Raw genomic sequence first — 23655 nt, 5'->3', positions numbered from 1 at the left:
GATTAAGTTCAAATTCTAAATTTGAACATTTCTTAAGCTTCCACTGGTATGATCTTCAACAGACTTTGATGGAATTTTAAATTTCTTTTCATTTTTAAAAAAAAATTTGGATTAATGAGTCTTTTAAGAATGGCTCAGAAGTGGGCCCATTACATTAGAGTTACATTCACAATGTCAAATTGTGTTATTACATAGTTGTGACCCTCCATGAAAAAACAATATTGAATTTCCAATCCCACAAACCTATTATACTTTAACCATCTATCCCAACTCTAAATCCTGATACACTATCGTTAGTTTTTTTGCACCTTTTTTTTTTTTTTTTTTTTTTTTGGTGGTACGCGGGCCTCTCACTGCTGTGACCTCTCCCGTGGCGGAGCACAGGCTCCGGACGCGCAGGCTCAGCGGCCATGGCTCACGGGCCCAGCCGCTCCGCGGCATGTGGGATCCTCCCGGACCGGGGCACGAACCCGCGTCCCCTGCATCCGCAGGCGGACTCCCAACCACTGCGCCACCAGGGAAGCCCTACACTATCGTTATTAGCCATTAATGTTAACCTAATTCTCTGAAGATTCTTCCAAAAAACGTTCTGTGGTACAAGAATTTCCTGAACTCAGCACTTCTGGGATCTCAACTTCTTTACCCACAACGCTTTTCTAAATAAAAGTGTGCATTTAACCTTGTCAGTTTGTTACCTCTCCCAAGATGAAAATGATAAATGAAGAGAAACCAGTAAGTAGACAACTTCTAAGAATTTTTTATTGAATAGACTTCTTGTTCACATTGGCAAATTGCACTGGTTTAATACTGTTCTATAAAAATAAAAAATTAATGATATTTATGAAAATGTGACCTTCCTGTAACACATGAGTGAGGCAGAACCACACCATATAGCACCTATGTAGTACCCAATAATGGTAATGATGAACTGGTATCAGATCAATGACTGAGCCTATCATTTGTGAAATTAGGAAACACTGACTGACTTCACATTTCTGAAATTTTAAAACCATCACAGAGGCAAACTACTACTACAGTCTCTTTCTTACATGGTAGGAAACCAGGTACAGAGGAAATCAATTACCCAAACTTTAACAGGAAGTAATCCTTCCAGTTTAGTAAGATCAGCTTAATAAGTAAACTAATTAACTTTCCATTTTTAAGACCAAAATCAGCTCAAATCAGATGGCATTTTGAATATCACCCAAGAACTGACAGCGTCTCTTAAACTAGCTTCTCTCAAAGTATGATCAAGGGAGGATTTCAGAGACTCCAGATGGTCTAAGGCTGCCCTCAAAACACAGGGGTTAGATGTGAAAGTGCCAGGGAGTCCTCATCAAACAAAGGAGGAGGAAATTGAGGGGACAGTGTTCACCTGAGGTCATCAGACTACTAGAAAGTCAGCAATCCTACCTCAAACTGCCTAACATGTAAACTGGTACCACTGGTGTAGATAACAATAGATTCAGAATCCCTATTCTAAATAGTCCAGTTCTAGATGAGAAATTAGGGGAACGCCACAATTTTCCCAACTTTCAATTCCACACCGGTGTTCTGTATAACTCAGAGCAACTAAAGAATCTTGTGTACCAGCACATCACCTTGTTTGACACTAGATCACATGGCTTAATTATAAAGATTCAAATGAGAATTTTCAATACAAATGCTTCCATTATCGAAGTGTGAAAACACATTTGAAAATGTGACACATACTGTTACTGTGAGGAAAAAGTCTTTACCCACTGCATCACTACCTTGGGTCTGACAACAGTTCTAAGCATAACATTTTTTTTTTTTTTTTTTTTTTTTGCGGTACGCGGGCCTCTCACTGTTGTGGCCTCTCCCGTTGCGGAGCACAGGCTCCAGACGCGCAGGCTCAGCGGCCATGGCTCACGGGCTCAACCGCTCCACAGCATGTGGGATCTTCCCGGACCGGGGCACGAACCCGTGTCCCCTGCATCGGCAGGCGGACTCTCAACCACTGCGCCACCAGGGAAGCCCTAAGCATAACATTTTTAAAGTGCTTGGTGATTTAATATTTAAATTGCTTCCTGAGTAGTCCATGTTGAATACTGAACTTAATTTCTCTAAAATTTTCATCTAGTGGCTGTCTCCTTTCATGTAGGTCAAACTACAAATTTTTATAAAAAGTGAATCCTTCCAAAACAGTTCCATAATTAAAGTTAAATATAAGAAATGGGAGTTTTCAATAAATTTCTCATAATGCTAACAATCAGAGCTCATAATTCTTTTCATTTTATGTCATCTTTTATATATTTTTCTCAGATTCTGGAAGGTTACCTGCTATTTCAAGGAATCACAAGTAATACAAGAAATGCTTTAGATATATCTAACCCACTGGTAGAACTATACAGAAGTCAACTTTTCAATTCAAATTCCCTTTGAAGTTACTCCACAGAGATTTAAACAGAAATAAAAACAGAAATGTCTTGACAACCATTTTCTCTCAAAAATGTAAAAGCCTATTTCTACCTTTGGTGCATTCTCCCATTGTAGTGGCCACTGCTATAATGGTTATTTACCTAGCATCCATTTCCCTTTTCTCCCTTCATAATGGAACCAACTTTGTTCCACCCTTTATCCACTCTTCCCCCTCATTCCACATTGCAGGTCCTAGGAATGGGCCTTAGTTCATTCACTCCAACTTTGCCATTGACCGGTTCAAGAACTTAACACAGTCAGGACATGGTACCCTCCTGGAGACTGTTATGCTGGGCACTCAACAGCTGTTCATCCTCATCCCCTCCCCATCTTATGGAAACAGTATCAGTGGGCTACCCACGGCCCACTGAAAAAAGCCCAAACTCAGTATTCAACGTTCTCTACCATCCTTTTACTACCGTTTTAGCCCTTTCTGCCTCGCATATACATCTCCTGTTCCAGCAGCTACAAGCCTGGCCTTTCCAGAATATGCCCCTGCACTTTCCACTTCATATCCTGCAGCCAGTCTGTTCCTTTGGCTAGGAAAGCCAAACACTCTCATCTCAGCCAATTCAAATTCTACTCATTCAAAGTCCAGATCAAAAGGAAACTTTTCCATGAAGTCTCCCTTGATATCCCCAACAAAAAATGGCACTCATCATATACTCCTTGTATCATATAAATCACTTGTGCATGCTTACAGCTTGTTTTAAAACTGCAAACTCCTTACAGGCTGTGGAGAAAACTCTTGTGCATCTTTGTCTTCCAGCACCATTCTGCCCCACCAGACACCCAAGTGCCCAGATAAGGAGCTCACTTGCTGAACAAATGAACACATTTTTTGAGGGTGAAAAGTGCCTCTACAGAATAGATTACCACGAAGGCTGAAATGTCCTTGGAAGTCTTTAAAAACATCCTAGTATGGTTTAGGAATAGTTCTGCTGAAGGAAAAGAAACACATCAGATGACCTTGTAAGGCTGATTCTACAAATTTCATCAACTCTTTAAAAGTATTGCCTAACAATTCAAAAACAAACCATACACAAATGCATTTATTGTAATATACAAAGGTTAACAACTCAATTTTTTACCCAAAATTTCAGTTGTTCTTATAGTAATATTTATAATAGTTTCAGTTATGTCCGAGGGATTATTTAAAAGCCCATTTACTCTGTTATTTCATACCTAAAGGAAGTAGGACAGAGAACAATGTTGGCCCTCTCAAAGTAGTAACCAGACAAAATTAATTTAGAAGCACAAGTTTACATAATGCACATACTGATGCACTTTATTATCTACACATCATCACTAAATATATACCTCCTGAAGTCCAGATAAGTTATCTGTAATTTTGATTATTTCCTTCTATTACTCCTATACCCCTTAAATTGAATTTGTACAATTTAAGTCGGTTACTTCAAGATCTATGGGTACACTATCAGTTCAACTAAAATTATGGGAAACATACTGATATCTCCAGAAAGAAACTGTATTAACCACAATACTCCATAAATCAGTTAACCTGTTTTTTTAAATAAAGCCTTCAGAATAAATCTCAGTAAATCTCAGCAATCAATTAAATGGAACAGAAAACTTGATTCCACAGGACAGGACACACAAAAAGAAAGGGCAATGTATAAAATGAAAATCAGGATCTAAATATGACGAGTATTCATAGAAAATAAAATATAAGAAAGATTAAGTAGAAATTAGAAAATTAAACTTAAATAGATTTTTTTAAAGACAGTTAATTAAAAAATTAAACATATGTTTAGTTCTTTTGTTCTTATGTTGCTATGTTCTATGTATTTTTGTAAATCGATTTAAATCCCTTGGGGAAGAAGATAGACTATAAAAAAATAATAAATTCTTGTTTTCTAATGTAGTGTAGCACACTGTAGTTATTTTTTAAAATAAAGACCACATTTTCCGTCATAACCTACATATGCTCGTTAAAGATTTGGGGAAAGCTACAATTTAAAGTTTTCCAAATTATTTTAAAAGCATCTCCAGTTTTCCTGCAGCCGCCTGACAACGGAAACGATTCTAAATCCCGTTTCTCCCTGGACCCAGTAAGTAAGGGAGTTTGTTGTCTAAAAAGGGCAAAGAGCGGGGTCGGAGTCAGAGGCGGGTTCAGGACCGGCGGTAACCGGGTGGCGGGCGTAGTTACCTCTGGATCGGAACACCTGAGCAGTGCGGGGGGCGGGGACCGGGGCAGGGGGCGCCGGCTGGGCAGCAGCCGCCGCGTGGGCGCGGGAGCCTCGGCCGACAGCAACGAATATGGCCCCCGAGAAAGTTGGGCTCCGAAGACTGGCCCTGGCGAGAAGACTGTCTGCGTCGCAGAGAGCCTCCCCCGGCCCAACGGCCCCGCCAGGCCCCACCGGGAGGGAAGGGGAGGGCTACTCACCATGCAGAGAGAGGAGCAGCAAAGGCGCCAAAGGGGAGCCCCGACAAGTCATTCCGGGGCCGCGGGGAGCGCGTCCGCCGCCCGCCCGGCTCCTCGTCGCGGCAGCGGAGGAGCGGGCCGGGCTCTCTGAGCTCTCGGGGCAGCCCGGACCTCCCAGACCCGCCGCCCGGCCGCAGTCCGCCCGGCGGGGCTGGGACGGTGGGACCCGCAAACGAGGCAAGTGCGGCACCCGCGCCGTCCGGCTCCGCGGAGGCTGAGCTGCGACCAGGCGCGTCCCGGGCTCGCCGGCCTTGCCCCGCTGCTCCACGGCCACCTCGCGCTGCCCCAGGACCCGCCGGCCCCTCGCGCCGCCCGGGGAGCCACTCCTCGCAACTCTCGCCCGGCTACTTGGGCGGCAGCCCGGCTGCGGCTCGGCTCCGCACCGCCCACTCGCCTCGCTTGGTCTCCCCGGCAACCGCGGCTCCAGAGCGACGCCTGGCGGCCCACCCGCTGAGCAAGCGCGGCGCGCAGCTGGCGCGGCCCTGGCCACCTGTGCGCGGGGCCGCCCGCTCCCAGCACACCTCCACGAGCGCAGGGGACCGAAGGCGGGCATCCTCCTCGTCCGCAGGCAGCGCCCCTCCCCTGCCATGAACCACTTCCCAGACCGGCGGTGACAGTCCTGAGCGCCAGAGAGCTCCACAAGGCAGTTCACCACAGCCTGCGTCCGAACAGGCAAGATTCTTTTCTATCGCAGTTTTCAGATGATTTCTATTTGGCCGTTTCACTTTCTCTCAATCCTTTCTTCTGTACCCTAAGTAACCCAAAAGAACCTGACTCTAGCAAAATTAAGAATCGATGAGGTTTAGCCTATACCTTTTATTTTTCCAACTACCGTTTCTTCCTTGAAAAGAGCGTAGGGGCTGTAGCATGCCCCTAACTCCCAATAGGTCTCTCCTATTGGTAGAGATAGAGAGAGAGGTCTCTCCTATCAAAGAGCACCCTCTCTTGCCCCTTTAGTAAAACTTATATCAACTTACAATATTTACAATTTTTTCTTTTAAACCTTATCGCTTTCTTAAACTAATTTCAAGTATTTGTTAACTAATAATGCTTTTATTTTAATGTTAACTAGAGATGCTTTTATTGCGGTGATTGATTACTTTGGTTGGGTTTCTATTTTTTGTTTCTTGCTTGTTTTGATTGGATGGGAAGAGAGACCTTCATGGCATCTGAAATTATTTTACTTAAATACCTACCTACATCTTTCCTTATAAAACCTAATCTTCATTCCTTTTCCAATGAGGTTCCTGCTCCCTTTCTTAAAGCCCATAGTCCCATTCTACTTCAGCCTCCCACCCAGTCCTTCTAGATTTGAGGACATATCTCCCCCGGTAATGTCAGACCATTCTGGTCAATTTCTACAGCAGCACAGATTAGAATTCTGGGAGCCATTCAGAGATTCTGAGCCCCCATCTGGCACATACAATCCTCCCAGGGCCATGCATGGGAGAAAGACAAATATATAAAACATCTATACATTTGGACAAAGATTGGGAGACATAGGTAAAAATTAAAATAGTATCAGGATGATGGAATTATGGATGCACTTCTTCTTTTTTGAAAATGTTGCTGTTATAATTTGAAGTTTAAAAAGAAACCACATTAAGAAACATCAATCACCTTTAACAACAATACCCTGAAAAGATAGTTTGATTATGAATTTTAAATGCTTCAACTTTTCTGACTACTTCCAATTTGCTAGAATCCCTTACCAGACCTCTAATGGCAAGAAAAGAGTGATATGACAGTATAGAATTTTTTATATTAACAGAAGTTTAATATTTCAAGTATTTCATCACTGGGATCATTCTCATTCTTTTAAATTCCAGAGTAAGGACTTTATATTCTCTTTCTACAACCAATTCAGTTCCTTACTTTGTCTTGTACTTATTCCTGCTTTCTAACCCAGCCACAAGCAGGGTATAAGAGCAAATAATATAAGGAGAAAAGAAAGGTGTTACTCCGAGCAGGACTTTGCTTCACTGTAATCCCAGATTTAAATATAGAGATAGAATACTGATTCTATAATTAAATAACCTAATAATCTAGGCTTAAAAGCCTTCATAAAGCAAGTTACCTGATATACTTCTTAGCAAATCAATTCAGCAAATATTTACTGAGTATCTACACTGTGTAAGGCACTGGGTTGAAGGTTAAACATAAAATATCAGTATATGATCCTCACCCTTAAATAGCTTCCAATTACACTTGGGATATATCTACAATGTTATGAATCAGCAGAGAAACAGAGCTGTGCTGCCTCTTTGTCACCATAGTGTTCTTCTGCCTTGCCGGACAGGAGCCAGTGAGTTATTAAGAGGACAGAGTGCTCACAGTTTGGTGGAGCAGTCCTTCTAATTGAAAAAGTGTGGCTTCTGAAGGGAGACTGGGGATGATCAGATTTCAGGAGGCAATCTGGCTGCCCAGAAGCATGCGGGCAGATGGTAGATGGCTGACTCAAAGGCAGCAGATCGGAGTACTGGAAACCAAGCGCTGTACACAGAGGCACCCAAAAGGACACTCTCACAGGAAACAAAGAAAAAATGTGCTATTTAATTCACAGAGCTAATACCTCAGGCATGTACTCTGAGTAAAATTTTTATTAGTCATGAGTTTTACCAACTCTTTTATCCTTATCTGCCTTATGACCACAGTAGGCTTTCTTTAAATCTCAATTATTCTGAGTGCTAAAGCAACAGACAACATCTTTCATTTGTACAATACTTTATAAATGTCAAAGTGCTTTCACACATATTGTCTGATTTGATCTTCACAGCAACCCCAGGGGGTAAGTAAGGCAAATAGTATTACCCCCTCTTCACTCACTAAGACACTGAGTCTCAAAAAAGATCAATCAACATCTCAGGGATTGCAAATACCAACAGGCAGAACTGGAACCAACCCAACAGTTTTTTCAACCACACCACAAAGTCTTTCTTTTATCTCTTTATAGACCAACATCTAAAGCAATTTATATCCACCATAGTGTCTTAAAGCTATCTGTAGGGAACACTGCAATTGCCTCCCCAACATTAATCCCACCTCCACCCCACCAGCACATGAGTAGCTGTAAAATTTGAATGAGACGAGCCCCACTCTCACCTCTGAGGAGGCTATAGTTGTCTTACCTGACCAAGGAAGAAATGGAGCGGGGAAGGACTGGGACAAGGGACTCTGTTATAGTGAATAGTAATTTTGGATCAAAAACACTGATGACCTGACAATACAGTCAACTTCTCAATATTTAAATAGGAATTATCCAAATTCAAATTTTAGTCCTAGACCAGCTTCTCTCCTCCACCCATCAAAATGCTGGACCCATCTCTTTCCACAATCAGTTACTCTGCGTTCAAGAATGGAAAATTAAATTTATGATTAGCTTAGGAGAAACATAATTAGGAAAGAAAAACTGTGGATGGAATCATAAGGCTTTCCAAAGTTAAATATAAATTATTTTAATTAGTTATTTTAAATTATTAATACCACCTATCCCTCTCCATTCGTGTATATAATTAAAGGTTAATTTATGTTTTTGAGACTGTTTGTCTATTGAATGTTTTATAAGAACATCATTCATAAGGTTAGAAAATATCTTTTTGATCCTTGTTTGAGCCAGTAACTCATTCTGTAACTATTTTAACCTCGCTGCTTAGAACCATATATAGTCTAGAGCAGAGGCTGGTCCTTTTTCTTTTTGATTAAAAAAAAAATTTATTGGAGTATAGATGATTTACAATGTTGTGTTAGTTTCTGCTATACAGCAAAGTGAATCAGTTATACATATACATATATCCACTCTTTTTTAGATTTTTTTTCCCATGTAGGGCATTACAGAGTACTGAGAAGAGTTCCTTGTGCTATACAGTAGGTCCTTATCTATTTTATATATAGTGGTGTGTATATGTCAGCCCCAATATCCCAATTTATCCTGCCCACTGCTTTCCCCTCTGATAACCGTAAGTTTGTTTCTACATCTGTGATTCTATTTCTGTTTTGTAAATAAGAAATAAATATTTAATTCTTTAATATGTAAATATTTGTATCCTTTTTTTAGATACCACATATAAGCAATATCATATGATATTTGTCTTTCTCTGACTTACTTCACTCAGTATGAGAATATCTAGGTCCAACCATGTTTGCTGCAAATGGCATTTTGTTTTTTTTATGAGCCTGATCCTTTTAAAAGTAGAACTTGATGGGCTTCCCTGGTGGCGCAGTGGTTGAGAATCCGCCTGCCGATGCAGGAGACACGGGTTCGTGCCCCGGTCCGGGAAGATCCCACATGCCGCGGAGCAACTAAGCCCGTGAGCCATGGCCGCTAGGCCTGCGCGTCCGGAGCCTGTGCTCTGCAACGGGAGAGGCCACAGCAGTGAGAGGCCCGCATACCACAAAAAAATAAATAAATAAATTTTTTTAAAAAAGTAGAACTTGAGAGGAATTCTTCCCTCTTCCCCTTTGTGCAGAGGCAATAAGGTCTCTAAAATAATAATAAAGGAGTAGAAAAGATAATAGTGGAATCATTAGAGTAAAGCAACAAGCAAACTAATAAGCATTTATTGTATGTTAAGACATAAATAGATAATTTAATATTTTAAAACATCCTTCTCAAATTTTGGATCAATTTGTAACCTAGATAATATTGACAGATTCGTCTTTCTTATATCTGCTTCTGCCTATTCCTCTGGTAACTCTTGCTAGACAAGATTTACGCAAAGGTAAACAGCATCTCCACCCCCTTCACCATGGCCCAATCCCTGTCACCATTGTGAATACTGCTGAAGTGAAGTTTCACATCTTCATTCATTTTGGGAGAAGTTAGCTCTCTTCCTTGAAACCATGTCATTATGAACACATTTATTTTTAGGCAAAGTTATTCTCTGAGCAGGGCCCAGTGTAACTAAGTGCTTTTGCATTTATTCTAATGGAAAATTTTAAATGGCACCACTATGTTTTTTACAACTTGAAAAGGGCAATAGAATAAGAAGCATTTTATGTCACCTGAAATTTTTTTGTATTCTCTTTCTTATAAGGAAAATAATTTTAAAGTATTCTTCAAAGTCTCTTTACCAGTTTTCACTAATCTAAATTAATCTGCTTCAAATTCTGCTACTTGATTCTATATATTGGGGTATTAGCAATCAATTATCTTATTTTTTTCAAATTTGATGAGTTTTTCATAGAAGTTTAAAGTATATATCAGACTTTCATTTCTGACAACAAAATAGATGAGAGACCTTGACTTACAAAAATTTTGAAATTATTTTTTCAATCTTAAATGAATTGATGAGCTCTCAACAAAATATGGAAAAGTCAAGCTAAAATCTAGAGGGAAGGAATCCTTCTTATATGTTCTATTCTCAACAAAGCATCCAGAATGATCCTATTAGGTCAGATCAAGGTCACTCCTCAGCCCAAGTCCTTACAATGGCTTCCCATCTCAGAGTGAAAGTGTAAGTCCTTGCTATAAACTAAAAGGCTTGTATTAGATTCCGATAGCTGCTGTAACAAGTCATTACAAATGTAACGGCATAAAATGAAACAGATTTATTATCTTATAGCTCTGAGGTCTAAAGTGTCATTAGGTAATCATCTCATCTCAAGAGGGCAACGGGGCTGTGCTCCTTTCCTTCTTAGCTTCTAGAGCCCACCTATTTTCCTTGGCCCATGGCCCCCTTCCTCCATCTTCAGAGCCATCAACATAGACCTTCTCCCACTTCCATCTCTCTGACTCTCTCTCCTGCTGCCTTCCACACTGAAGGACCCTTGTGATTACAGTGGGCCTGCTTGGATAATCCAGGATAATCTCCTCATCTCCAAGTCAGTTGAAGAATGACCTTAACCCCATCTGCAACCATAATTCCCCTTTGCCATGTAAGGTAACATATCCATGGGTTCTAGGGATTAGGAGGTGGGCATCTTTGGTGGGGGAGGGGGTGTTATTCTGTTTTCCACAGGGCCTTACATGATCTAGTCCGCCATTTTCTCTCTGATCGCTGCTTCTGTTTTCCCCTCACTCATTCTGCTCTCACTACAATGATCTCCTCGATGGTCCCTGAATAAGCAGGAACGTGTTTACCTCAGGGCCACTGAAATTGTTCCTTCTCTAGGTTTTTGCATAGCTCTCCTTTCACTTCCGTTAAGTCTTACATGTCACCTGAAGTTAGGCCTTAGCTGACCCTTCTATATAAAATTAAAAGTTTAAACACATTTTAAAATACCTTTCCCTATTGTATTTTTTTTTATTGATTGATTGATTTGGCTGCATTGGGTCTTTGTTGCTGCATGCAGGCTTTCTCTAGTTGCGGCAAATGGGGGCTACTCTTGGTTGTGGTGCACGGGCTACTCATTGCAGTGGCTTCTCTTGTTGCGGAGCACGGGCTCTAGGCACACGGGCTTCAGTAGTTGTGGCACGCGGGCTTCAGTAGTTTTGGCTCTCAGGCTCTAGGGCGCAGGCTCAGTAGTTGTGGCGCATGGGCTTAGTTGCTCCGCAGCATGTGGGATCTTCCCGGACCAGGGCTCGAACCCCCATCCCCTGCGTTGGCAGGCAGATTCTTAACCACTGCGCCACCAGGGAAGTCCCATCCCTATTGTATTTTTTCTTAGCACTCCATCACTAATATACTATATTTTACTTAATAATCATGTTTGTTTATTGTCTGCATCACCCAATAGAACCAATGAGGACAGGGATTTTGATCTGTTTTATTCATTGCTGAATTCTGGTATCTTTAACAGTGCTTGGCACATAGTAGACACTGAATAAACATTTTGAATAGATGAATCAGTGACTGAAGCAAAATTTCACAGGATTGAAACCAATCAGAATGCACTCTCTGGCCACAATTATCATAAGCTAGATATCAATAACAAGATGAATTTACACACACACACATTTGGGTGTTAAGAAAGGCACCACTAAATAATTCAAAACCTAAAATTAAATCATAAAGGAAGCTAAAAGTATTTAGAAGAAAACAATAATAAAAATATTTCATATCAAAGCCTGTGAAATGCAACTAGAATATATACTTGGAAGGAAACTTAGAGCCTTAAATGTTTACATTAAAAAAGACGAAAGCCTAAAAACATTCTCTGACATAAATCATAGCAATATTTTCTTAGATCTGTCTCCCAAGGCAAAAGATATAAAAGCAAAAATAAGCAAACGGGACCTAATCAAACTTAAAAGCTATTGCACAGTAAAGGAAACCATTTAAAAAGTGAAAAACAGCCTATGGATTGGGAGAAAATATTTGCAAATTATGCGCCCAACACGGGGTTAATTTCCAAAATATAGAAACAGCTCATACAACTCAATATCAAAAACAAACATCCCAATCAAAAAATGCGCAGAAGACCTAAATAGACATTTCTCCAAAGAAAACATACAGTTGTCCAACAGGCATATGAAAAGATGCTCAACATCACTAAATATTAAAGAAATGCAAAGCAAAACTATAATGCACCGCACACAGGTCAGAATGGCTATCATCAAAAAGTCTACAAATAATAAACGCTAGAGAAAAGGGAACCCTCCTACACTGTTGGTGGGAATTTAAATTGGTACAGCCACTATGGAGAACAGTATGGAGGTCCCTAAAATAACTAAAAATAGAGCTACCATATGATCCAGCAATCCGACTCCTGGACATATATTCAGAAAAGACAAAAACTCTAAATCAAAAATATACATGCACCCCAGTGTCTATAGCAGCACTATTTACAATAGCCAAGACATGGAAGCAACCTAAATGCCCATCAACAGGTAAATGGATAAAGAAGTGGTATATATACACAATGGACTATTACTCAGTCATAAAACGAATGACATAATGCCATTTGCAGCAACATGCATGGACCTAGAGATTATCATACTAACTGAAGTAAGTTGGACAGAGAAAGACAAATATTGATATTATACAATATCACTTATATGTGGAATATAAAAAAATAATACAAATGAATCTATTTACAGAACAGAAACAAACTCACAGACATAGAAAACAAACTTAGGGTTACCAAAAGGGAAAGGGAGGAAGAGGGATAATTTGGGGGTATGGAATTAACAGATACACACTACCGTATATAAAATAAATAAACAACAAGGATTTACTATATAACACAGGGAATAGTATTCAATATCTTGTAACTTATAATGAAAAGTAATCTGAAAACATAATATATATAACAGTATCATTTTGCTGTATACCTGAAACTAACACAATATTGTAAATCAACTATACTTCAATTTTTTTAAAAAGATGAAAGTCTAAACACTAATTAATTAAGATATAGCTTAAGAAGTTTGGCAAAGAAAATAAAATAGGTCCAAAGAAAATAGAAGGAGGGGGACTTCCCTGGCGGTCCAGTGGTTAAAACTGCATGCTTCCAATGCAGGGGGCGCGGGTTCTGTCCCTGGTCGGAGAATTAAGATACCACAAGCCAGGTGGCATGGCCAAAAAATAAAATAAAAAATAGAAGGGGAGCTACACATATTTTAAAAAGAAAAAGAAAATAGAAGGAATAAGATAATAAAGAGGTAAAATTAATAAAATATTAAACGAACATGTAATGGAGAAGATAAACACAGCCAAAAGTTGGTACCTTGAAAAGCTTAATTAAATTAACTTAAATGGTGAGACTAATCAAAAATTAAAATGAGGGAGGGAGAGCTCTCAAATACTATCAGAATAAAAAAGGAGAGACATCACTAGAGATGCTGCTAAAAAGATAAGGAGAATAAGGAACTTTATGCCAATAAATTTGAAAACTTGGAAGAAATGAACAAATTCCTAGAAAAATATAACTTATCAACACTTGCTCAAAACTAAACAGAAAACCTGAATAGCCTCATATGGATAAAGTAATTAAAGTAATAGTTTAAAATCTTCCTACAAATAAAACTTCAGATCCAGACAATTTTAACAGCAATTTTTACCAAATATTCAGGAAATTTAAAATTCCAGTCTTTTGCAAACTGAGAATAGAGAAAAAATAGGAAACACTCATCAACTCATTTTATGATGCTAGTATTATATTGAATACACATATCAGCAAAAATAATGGGAGAAAGGGAAAGGGGCCAATTTTCATCATCTAGAGAGATGCAAATGAATATTAGCAAACCAAGTCCAGTGAAATATGAAAAGGATAATGCATCACACCACTTGGATTTATTTCAGGAATGTAAGATCGGGTTAACATCTGAAAAATAATGCTATTCACTACATTAAGAGATGAAAGGAGAAAAATCATATGATCATTTCATTAAGTGTTCATGAAAGCAAGGCTTTGAGAAATCTGGTTTCCGCTCTTGGAGAACAGTAAATCAGCATGAAGAACTGTGGGGTAGGTGACTACTTTTAATGGCACTAGACTGCTTAAAGAAAGAAGGTAACATGCTTAAATTCCTAAATTCTGGGCTCAAGTCCTGGAATGAAAGTCAGGTGCTTTCTAAGAGTGTGTGAAAATAATGTTTCCTCAAAGATTTAGGGTTGAAATAGATTCAGGGCCTCAGAATCAGTTTCAGAAATAAGGTCTGTTGGGCTTCCCTGGTGGCGCAGTGGTTGAGAGCCCGCCTGCCGATGCAGGGGACACGGGTTCATGTCCTGATCCGGGAAGATCCCACATGCCGCGGAGCGGCTGGGCCCGTGAGCCATGGCCGCTGAGCCTGCGCGTCCGGAGCCTGTGCTCCGCACAGGAGAGGCCACAGCAGTGAGAGGCGCAAGTACCACCAAGAAAAAAAAAGAAAGAAAGAAGGTCTGTAGCCTCTATAATCTCATTCCTTGCTGGGTCATTTATATATTTACAAGTTTAACTAGCTTTCTGTTTCTTTCCTTTTCCTTTACCCTGCTATTTTATTTAGGATGTGATGGTGATGATGTGTAACTTTACAGTTAGTCCACAGACTGCATAATATCAAGACAGAAGAACAACCCACTGGACTTAAATCTGGAAAATGTAACTAATATTAGACTTTGGGTTGTCTTCTAAAATGGAAGAATTGAGTGATTTTTCAATTGTAAGAAAGATACATTCATTATGTATTTTTTTAAGTACAAATATAAGGAAAAATCTATTGGTGGATGTTGGATATCAGAAGGGCTGGACTCTGGGAATTTTTTGATTGCTAAACATTTTTTTGACTGCTAAGCATCAAGACCCTCTTCCAGTGTTCAGAGAATTTCCCAGGGTTTGATTCTCAATGGGAAGCAGAGTACACTACAGAAGCCAAAAGTGCCTCCCCGCCTCCTAGCAACCAGAGTGCAGTCAGGGCAACCAGGTATGGTATCCAGTACGTGGTGCTGGCAGCGGTGGTGGTGCCAGGAGGACTCACTGGATTGTTCCTACACTGTCATTTTGGCTACCTAGCCTCCTTGGGTTGCTGCTTGTTTTCTGATCCTCTAGACTCCCCATCTTTTCTACGAGATACCCAACATCCTAGACTTTTTCTTCTTTAATTAATCACCATCCATTTCTGTTGCTTGCCACAAAGAACACTGTCTTTAGGATTAAAGAGTTCTGAGGTTCTTTCCTTTCTAGAAGGAGGTTAGAGAGACTCATTAACTCATACTTCAAATGGGGAAGGTCGTACTTGATGAGAGCCATCAGAGAAGATCTTTCTAGGCTAGTACTCAAAAGATATGAAGAAACAAGCCATGAAAAGAACCAGAAATTTCAAAAAGATGGCCTCTAGTCTGGTAACATCCACACATTGCTGTCAGTGTGTGGATCAGAGCCAGTTGGTGTACATTTCAGATTTAAATTCAGTCCATATTTACAGCATACTTACTATGTGCCAGGCACCATGCTATGTATTTTAGTGTACATAGTCTCATATAAATCCTCACAAAAACCCTGTGAGATATGTGGTTTTACTCCATGTTTTCAACTGAAGAAAACCGAGATTCAGAGAAGCTTTGAAATGCTTGGTCAAGATCACTCAACTCTTCATGTAGTAAAACCCAACCTTTCTGACTCTAAGGCCAGTTTTCTTTCCACTAGACCCTAAAATCTCTATTTGAATTAGCAACCTGGTTAACATTCAGAACTGATAATACTTCGGCTACTTTTTAGTATTAAATGATTGTTGGTTTAGATGTTAGCCCGTCTTCTGAATCTGTTCATGAATATTCTTCCTTAAAAGATATAGACTTACACAATTAAATGGATACCATCCCCCTTAAAAATTATTCTAAAATTTTATATTTAATGAGTTTGAAGGACAAAATAATACCTGGATTTTGTGTGCCATTAATAATAAAATCAGAAATAACCCATAAAAATGGAATTCAAATTTAAAAACAGTGAGCCACACTAATGTTTCTATAGTAACACAATGAGGAAAAAGTTAGATGCCGTAAAAGATATTTTAATTCTAATAAATTGGTTTATAGCTTTAATACCATTTTAGAAAAATCCATATATATCTAATCATTATTACCAAAATCCACATATTAATACTCTGTAATCCTAAAGGAAGGGTACCACAGTATGAGACCCTTCTTGTATACTATTTCAGACCTTCTCAGCCTTACCTCTTCTTCCATCCTTTGCTGCAGGGTTAACTCATCTTCTCAATGTATAACCTGACAGTGACTTGCTTCATGGTGGCCTATACCAAGTACCTCTCCCTGCTCAGTAGCTTCTCTGACACTGCTGCCTGGGACACCAGCAGAAATCTGGTGGTAGTGACTCGTGCAACCTGGTAGCACGGGGATGTCAACACTTACAGGGCCACTCTTGATTAATGTGGGATGGGCACCAGTGGATAATCCTTCTCCCTTGCATTCTCCAAGTAGACAGTTCTTAGTTCATCAAGCTCCTCAGAAGGTCCTGGCATGATCAACAGTAACCAACTGACAATGAACACAGCCTTGACTGGCTCTTCTGCCTTCCCTTTTCACTCCGCCATCAATTAACCCTCCTCTCTGAAATTACTTTTTAAATAAACTAACTCTACATAAGCCTTTGACTTGACACAAGTTTTCAGGGGAACCCAGGTTAAGAGACCTACTCTTAAGTAAATTTTATATATCTGTTATACAGTTCTTACTAAGAGTCTACTGTAGTTTCTTTTTAATAGCCAGATCTTTTCATATTGCACATTAAGTTTCTGGGAATAGTACATTTCTTCTTGTCCTATAGGTCTTGGCAGGTTTCTATCATGTGTCTTTCTTGATATCTAGAATCAGATAAGGCAAACACAAAATGTAGCTTTTGCATTTGAAGTTCTTTCTTTCTTTTTTTAATGAATTAATTTATTTTTGCTGTGTTGGGTCTTTGTTTCTGTGCGAGGGCTTTCTCTAGTTGTGGCAAGCGGGGGCCACTCTTCATCGCGGTGCACGGGCCTCTCACTATTGCAGCCTCTCTTGTTGAGGAGCACAGGCTCCAGACGCGCAGGCTCAGTAGCTGTGGCTCACGGGCCTAGTTGCTCCACGGCATGTGGGATCCTCCCAGACCAGGGCTCGAACCCGTGTCCCCTGCATTAGCAGGCAGATTCTCAACCACTGTGCCACCAGGGAAGCCCTGAAGTTCTAAATGATGAAAGGTTTGCTCAGTTTCAACTCTGCTTTATTTTTTAATAACCTTTGGAAAGTCACTTAACCCTCTATGCCTCAACTATCTCCTTTATAAAAATGATTTTATTTCCTACTTCATGGTTGTTATAAGGATTCAATGAGGTAATATATGTGAAAATGCCTATTACAGGTCCTGGCAGATAATCAGCCTGGCAAGTAATGTTAGCTGTCTTTATTATTATCATTAGTGTAGATTATTGACTCTATTTGAAAGTCTGCCATCATGAGGATAAAATATCCATTTTGTGGATTTGGTATTTTCACCAAAAACCTTTTATTAATTGTATTTTGCAGCCATAAGCAAATATTTGAATTCATTTAGTGTTTGGAATCAAGATATATCCATAGAACAAACTGAGCAAACCTGTGTCTGGATCTTTGAAATGAGAGACTTCAAGGCATTATTGCTTTAACAAATACCTTTGTTTCACAACCAACCCTACCCTGTCCTTCCCACATTACTGAAAGTTCACAGCTTCCATGCAGTCCCTCATCAATTTAACAGGTATAGAAAAACCCAGGTATGATTGTTGAGTGGAAAATAAAATTATATCATGTAAAATGCACAGCCACAGTATTGTGAGGTTAAAAAAATAACTGGGTTAATAAATTGGCTAGCTGGCCAGGAATTCCAGAGGTCCTGTTGCTGGATCCCTGTCTATTCCTGTCCTCGCTGTGGTTTATCGCCACCTGGTGGCACCTCAAACTATAGCTCAGCTATTGGGAATGTTTCTGGGTCCTGTATTGATTGGTACTTCCAGGGCAGCCTTGGTGATTCCAGGAACAGTGAGTTGGCACTTGTTTCATCAGTTTGATGCAAGAATGCTGGGCCATAACATATGGGGACACACCCTATGCTTCCTAAGACAGAGTACTCACCAAATCCTCCCTTAGAAAGTAAACACTTTAGCCTCCACTCCCTTCATCCCCCGCCCCATGTGAAAAAAGGGCTGAACACAGAACAGGAATTGTAAATTGCATTATATACTAATTCTCATTATTGATGGGGCATATTATAATAGGGTTGGTTCTACAGTATTTGTTAAGAGTGTACCATCTCCCAGGCTCTGTCTCCATTTTAAGTGGAAAGGGCAGAAATTCATCATATAATCCTACAAATAAATGTGACAGTAATATGAAGGAGAGAAATTGGATGTTAAGTGGGATTGAAACAGAATTTAATGTAATTAAAGAGATCTGGGAAAAGTTCCCTTAAAAAAATGATTCCTTTACAAAGATTGAAAGGTTGACCGGGCAAAGGGGAAATAGGTAATTTCTGGCACAGGCAATAGAATGTGTAATGGGGGTATTTTGAAACAATTAAAACTATGCATTTTAATTCCCCTTGGTAAATCACATTTTCCTGCAATCCCCCCTCCCCCAGCTCAAGCCATAAGTTTTGTTGTGCACAGAGAAGGACAGAAAAGGCCCCTAGGGGGAGAAAATGTCATTCTTCTGCTTTGAGAATGACAGTTACTTCTTTGAGTTTATGGCAGAGCTACTTTCTTGTAGCCAAGCTTCAAGAGAGGGGAAATTTCTACCTACTTTTATTGTTGTTCTTGTCATTATTGTTTGTAGTTTTGTTTGTTTTTAATTCTAATAGCTCCTTTTTTAAGTATCAAGAGATAAGTCAGATGGATTCAAACAAAAAGATTTCACTGTAAGTCACCCTTAAGACAGGTCAGAAGGGCGCGGAAACCAGAGACAGGTGTGGGACGCTAGGGTGGCTGCTGCCGCCTCCAAGAAGCCTGTGTGCGAGCACAGGTCACTCTCCACACCTCCCCTCCCGGTAGCCTGTGCAGCCGCCACTGCCAGGGTCCCGGGATCCAGGGATAGCTTCCCCGGGAGAGCGCGCAGCACGCCTCGGGCTGGTGCAGCCTCACGCCGGCCTGTGCCGGCGCGGGCTCACCCTGCATTTGTGCCCCTCCCTCCCCCCGGCCTGAGTGAGCCAGAGCCCCCAAATCAGCTGCTCCTTTAACCCTGTTCCTGTCTGAGCGAAGAGCAGACGCCCTCGGACGACCTACGCGCAGAGGCGGGGCCAAGTCCAAAGCTGAACACCAGGAGCTATGCGAACAAAGAGGAGAGGGGGAGGTCTCTCCCAGCAGCCTCAGAAGCAGCGGATTAAAGCTCCACAATCAGCTTGAAGTGCCCTGCATCTGTAGAATACCTGAATAGACAGTGAATCATCCCAAGTTGAGGAGGTGGACTTTGGGAGCAAGATATATTATTTTTCCTCTTTTTCTCTTTTTGTGAGTGTGTATGTGTGTGCTGCTGTGTGCGATTTTGTCTGTATAGCTTTGCTTTCACCATTTGTTCTAGGGTTCTGACCGTCCCGTTTTGTTTTTTTTTTTATTTTTCTTCTTAATAATTATTTTTATTTTAATAACTTTATTTTATCCTACTTTATTTTATATCCTTTCTTTCTTTCTTCCTTTCTTCCCTCCTTTCTTCCTGCCATTCTTCCTGCCTTCCTTCCTTTCTTCCTCCCTTTCTTCCTCCCTTCCTCCCTCCCTCCCTTCCTTCCTTCCTTCCTCTCTCCCTTCCTTCCTCTGTTCCTTCCTTCCTTCCTTGCTTTCTTCCTTCCTTCCTCCCTTCCTTTTCTTCATCTCTTCCTTCCTTCCTCTGTTCCTTCCTTCCTTCCTTCCTTTCTTTCCTTTCTATTTTTTCTCCCTTTTATTCTGAGCCGTGTGGATTAAAGGCTCTTGGTGCCCCAGCCAGGCGTCAGGTCTGTGTCTCTGAGGTGGGAGAACCAACTTCAGGACACTGGTCCATAAGAGACCTCCCAGCTCCACATAATATCAAATGGCGAAAATCTCCCAGAGATCTCCACCTCAACACCAAGACCCAGCTTCACTCAAGGACCAGCAATGAACAGTGCTGGATACCCTATGCCCAAAAAAGAGCAAGACAGGTCTACAGCCCCATCCAGTAGCAGAGAGGCTGCCTAAAATCATAATAAGGCTACCAACATCCCAAAACACACCACCAGACGTGGACCTGCCCACCAGAAAGACAAGAACCAGCCTCATCCACCAGAACATAGGCACTAGTTCTCCCAACCAGGAAACCTACTCAACCCACTGAACCAAACTTAGCCACTGAGGACACCAAAAAACAACGGAACTACAAACCTGCAGCCTGCAAAAAGGAGACCCCACAAAATGAAAAGACAGAAAAACACACAGCAGTTGAAGGAGCAAGGTAAAAACCCACCAGACCTAATAAGTGAAGAGGAAATAGGCAGTCTACCTGAAAAAGAATTCAGAATAATGATAGTAAAGATGATCCTAAATCTTGGAAAAAGAATAGATAAAATGCAAGAAACATTTAACAAGGACCTAGAAGAAATAAAGAGGAAGCAAGCAACGATGAGCAACACAATAAATGAAATGAAAAATACTCTAGATGGGATCAATAGCAGAATAACTGAGGCAGAAGGACGGATAAGTGACCTGGAAGATAAAATAGTGGAAATAACTACAGCAGAGCAGAATAAAGAAAAAAGAATGAAAAGAACTGAGGACAGCCTCAGAGATCTCTGGGACAACATTAAACACACCAACATTCTAATTATAGGGGTCCCAGAAGAAGAAGAGAAAAAAAAGGGACTGAGAAAATATTTGAAGAGATTATAGTTGAAAACTGCCTTAATATGGGAAAGGAAATAGTCAATCAAGTCCAGGAAGCACAAAGAGTCCCATACAGGATAAATCCAAGGAGAAACATGCCAAGACACATATTAATCAAACTATCAAAAATTAAATACAAACAAAACATATTAAAAGCAGCAAGGGAGAAACAACAAATAACACACAAGGGAATCCCCATAAGGTAAACAGCTGATCTTTCAGCAGAAACTCTGCAAGCCAGAAGGGAGTGGCAGGACATATTTAAAGTGATGAAGGAGAAAAACCTACAACCAAGATTACTCTACCCAGCAAGGATCTCATTCAGATTTGATGGAGAAATTAAAACCTTTACAGACAAGCAAAAGCTGAGAGAGTTCAGCACCACCAAACCAGCTTTACAACAAATGCTAAAGGAACTTTTCTAGGCAAGAAACACAAGAGAAGGAAAAGACCTACAAGAACAAACTTGAAACAATTAAGTAAATGGTAATAGGAACGTACATATCGATAATTACCTTAAATGTAAATGGATTAAATGCTCCTAACAAAAGAAACAGACTGGCTGAATGGATACAAAAACCAAGACCCATATATATGCTGTCTACAAGAGACCCACTGAACCAACCTCAGCCACTGAGGACAGCCACCAAAAACAGCGGGAACTACAAACCTGCAGCCTGCAAAAAGGAGACTTCAAACACAGTAAGATAAGCAAAATGAGAAGACAGAAAAACACACAGCAGATGAAGAAGCAAGATTGAAACACACCAGACCTAACAAATGAAGAGGTAATAGGCAGTCTACCTGAAAAAGAATTCAGAATGATAGTGAAGATGATTCAAAATCTTGGAAATAGAATAGACAAATTGCAAGAAACAGTTAACAAGGACCTAGAAGAAATAAAGAGGAAGCAAGCAACGATGAGCAACACAATAAATGAAATGAAAAATACTCTAGATGGGATCAATAGCAGAATAACTGAGGCACAAGGACAGATAAGTGACCTGGAAGATAAAATAGTGGAAATAATGACTGCAGAGCAGAATAAAGAAAAAAGAATGAAAAGAACAGAGGTCAGTCTCAGAGAGCTCTGGGACAACATTAAATGCACCAACACTCGAATTATAGGGGTCCCAGAAGAAGAAGAGAAAAAGAAGGGAACTGAGAAAATATTTGAAGACATTATAGTTGAAAACTTCCCTAATATAGGAAAGGAAATAGTCAATCAAGTCCAGGAAGCACAGAGAGTCCCATACAGGATAAACCCAAGGATAAACACGCCAAGACACATAATAATCAAACTGTCAAAAATTAAATACAAACAAAACATATTAAAAGCAGCAAGGAAAAAACAACAAATAACACACAAGGGAATCCCCATAAGGTTAACAGCTGATCTTTCAGCAGAAACTCTACAAGCCAGAAGGGAGTGGCAGGACATATTTAAAGTGATGAAGGAAAAAAACCTACAACCAAGATTACTCTACCCAGCAAGGATCTCATTCAGATTTGATGGAGAAATTAAAACCTTTACAGACAAGCAAAAGCTGAGAGAGTTCAGCACCACCAAACCAGCTCTACAACAAATGCTAACGGAACTTCTCTAGGCAAGAAACACAAGAGAAGGAAAAGACCTACAAGAACAACCCAAAACAATTAAGTAAATGGTAATAGGAACATACATATTGATAATTACCATAAATGTAAATGGATTAAATGCTCCCACCAAAAGACACAGACTGGCTGAATGGATACAAAAACAAGACCCATATATATGCTGTCTACAAGAGACCCACTTCACACCTAGGGACACATACAGACTGAAAGTAAGGGGATGGAAAAAGATATTCCATGCAAATGGAAATCAGAAGAAAGCTGGAGTAGCAATTTTCATATCAGACAAAATAGACTTTAAAATAAAAACTATTACAAGAGACAAAGAAGGACACTACATAATGATCAAGGGATCGATCCATGAAGAAGATATAACAATTGTAAATATTTATGCACCCAACATAGGAGCACCTCAATACATAAGGCAAATACTAACAGCCTTAAAAGGGGAAATCGACAGTAACACAATCATAGTAGGGGACTTTAACACCCCACTTTCACCAATGGACATATCACCAAAATGAAAATAAATAAGGAAACTAAAGCTTTAAATGATACATTACACAAGATGGACTTAATTGATATTTATAGGACATTCCATCCAAAAACAACAGAATACACATTTTTCTCAAGAGCTCATGGAACATTCTCCAGGATAGATCATATATTGGGTCACAAATCTAGCCTTGGCAAATTTAAGAAAGTTGAAATCGTATCAAGTATCTTTTCCTACCACAACGCTATGAGACTAGATATCAATTACAGGAAAAGATCTGTAAAATATACAAACACATGGAGGCTAAACAATACACTACTTAATAACAAAGTGATCACTGAAGAAATCAAAGAGGAAATCAATAAATACATAGAAATAAATGACAATGGAGACACGACGACCCAAAACCTATGGGATACAGCAAAAGCAGTTCTAAGAAGGAAG

At 40.0% G+C, this 23655-nt stretch overlaps 2 protein-coding genes across 4 annotated transcripts in view; one reads left to right on the top strand and one right to left on the bottom strand.

Moving 5' to 3' along the window:
* The window catches only part of IGSF11 (immunoglobulin superfamily member 11), a 148183-nt gene extending 142918 nt beyond the window's left edge, over positions 1-5265 (bottom strand). For both annotated transcript variants that reach the window (XM_059064752.2, XM_067034552.1), the window contains exon 1: positions 4850-5265. In XM_059064752.2, coding sequence (XP_058920735.1) covers positions 4850-4901 — 52 coding nt within the window. In that variant the 5' untranslated portion in view covers positions 4902-5265. The remainder of the gene's footprint in view (positions 1-4849) is intronic.
* A 56-nt stretch (positions 5266-5321) lies between these two features.
* The window catches only part of TEX55 (testis expressed 55), a 73581-nt gene continuing 55247 nt past the window's right edge, over positions 5322-23655 (top strand). Inside the window, exon 1 of one of the 2 annotated variants that reach the window (XM_059064746.2) lies at positions 5322-5560. The gene's annotated coding sequence lies outside the window, so the exon portion shown is untranslated. The remainder of the gene's footprint in view (positions 5561-23655) is intronic. The other variant, XM_059064748.2, reaches the window with a different exon arrangement.

This window comes from Kogia breviceps, chromosome 5, assembly GCF_026419965.1.
Source record: "Kogia breviceps isolate mKogBre1 chromosome 5, mKogBre1 haplotype 1, whole genome shotgun sequence".
Lineage (NCBI taxonomy): Eukaryota > Metazoa > Chordata > Mammalia > Artiodactyla > Physeteridae > Kogia > Kogia breviceps.
This window is presented reverse-complemented; position numbering and strand designations above follow the sequence as displayed.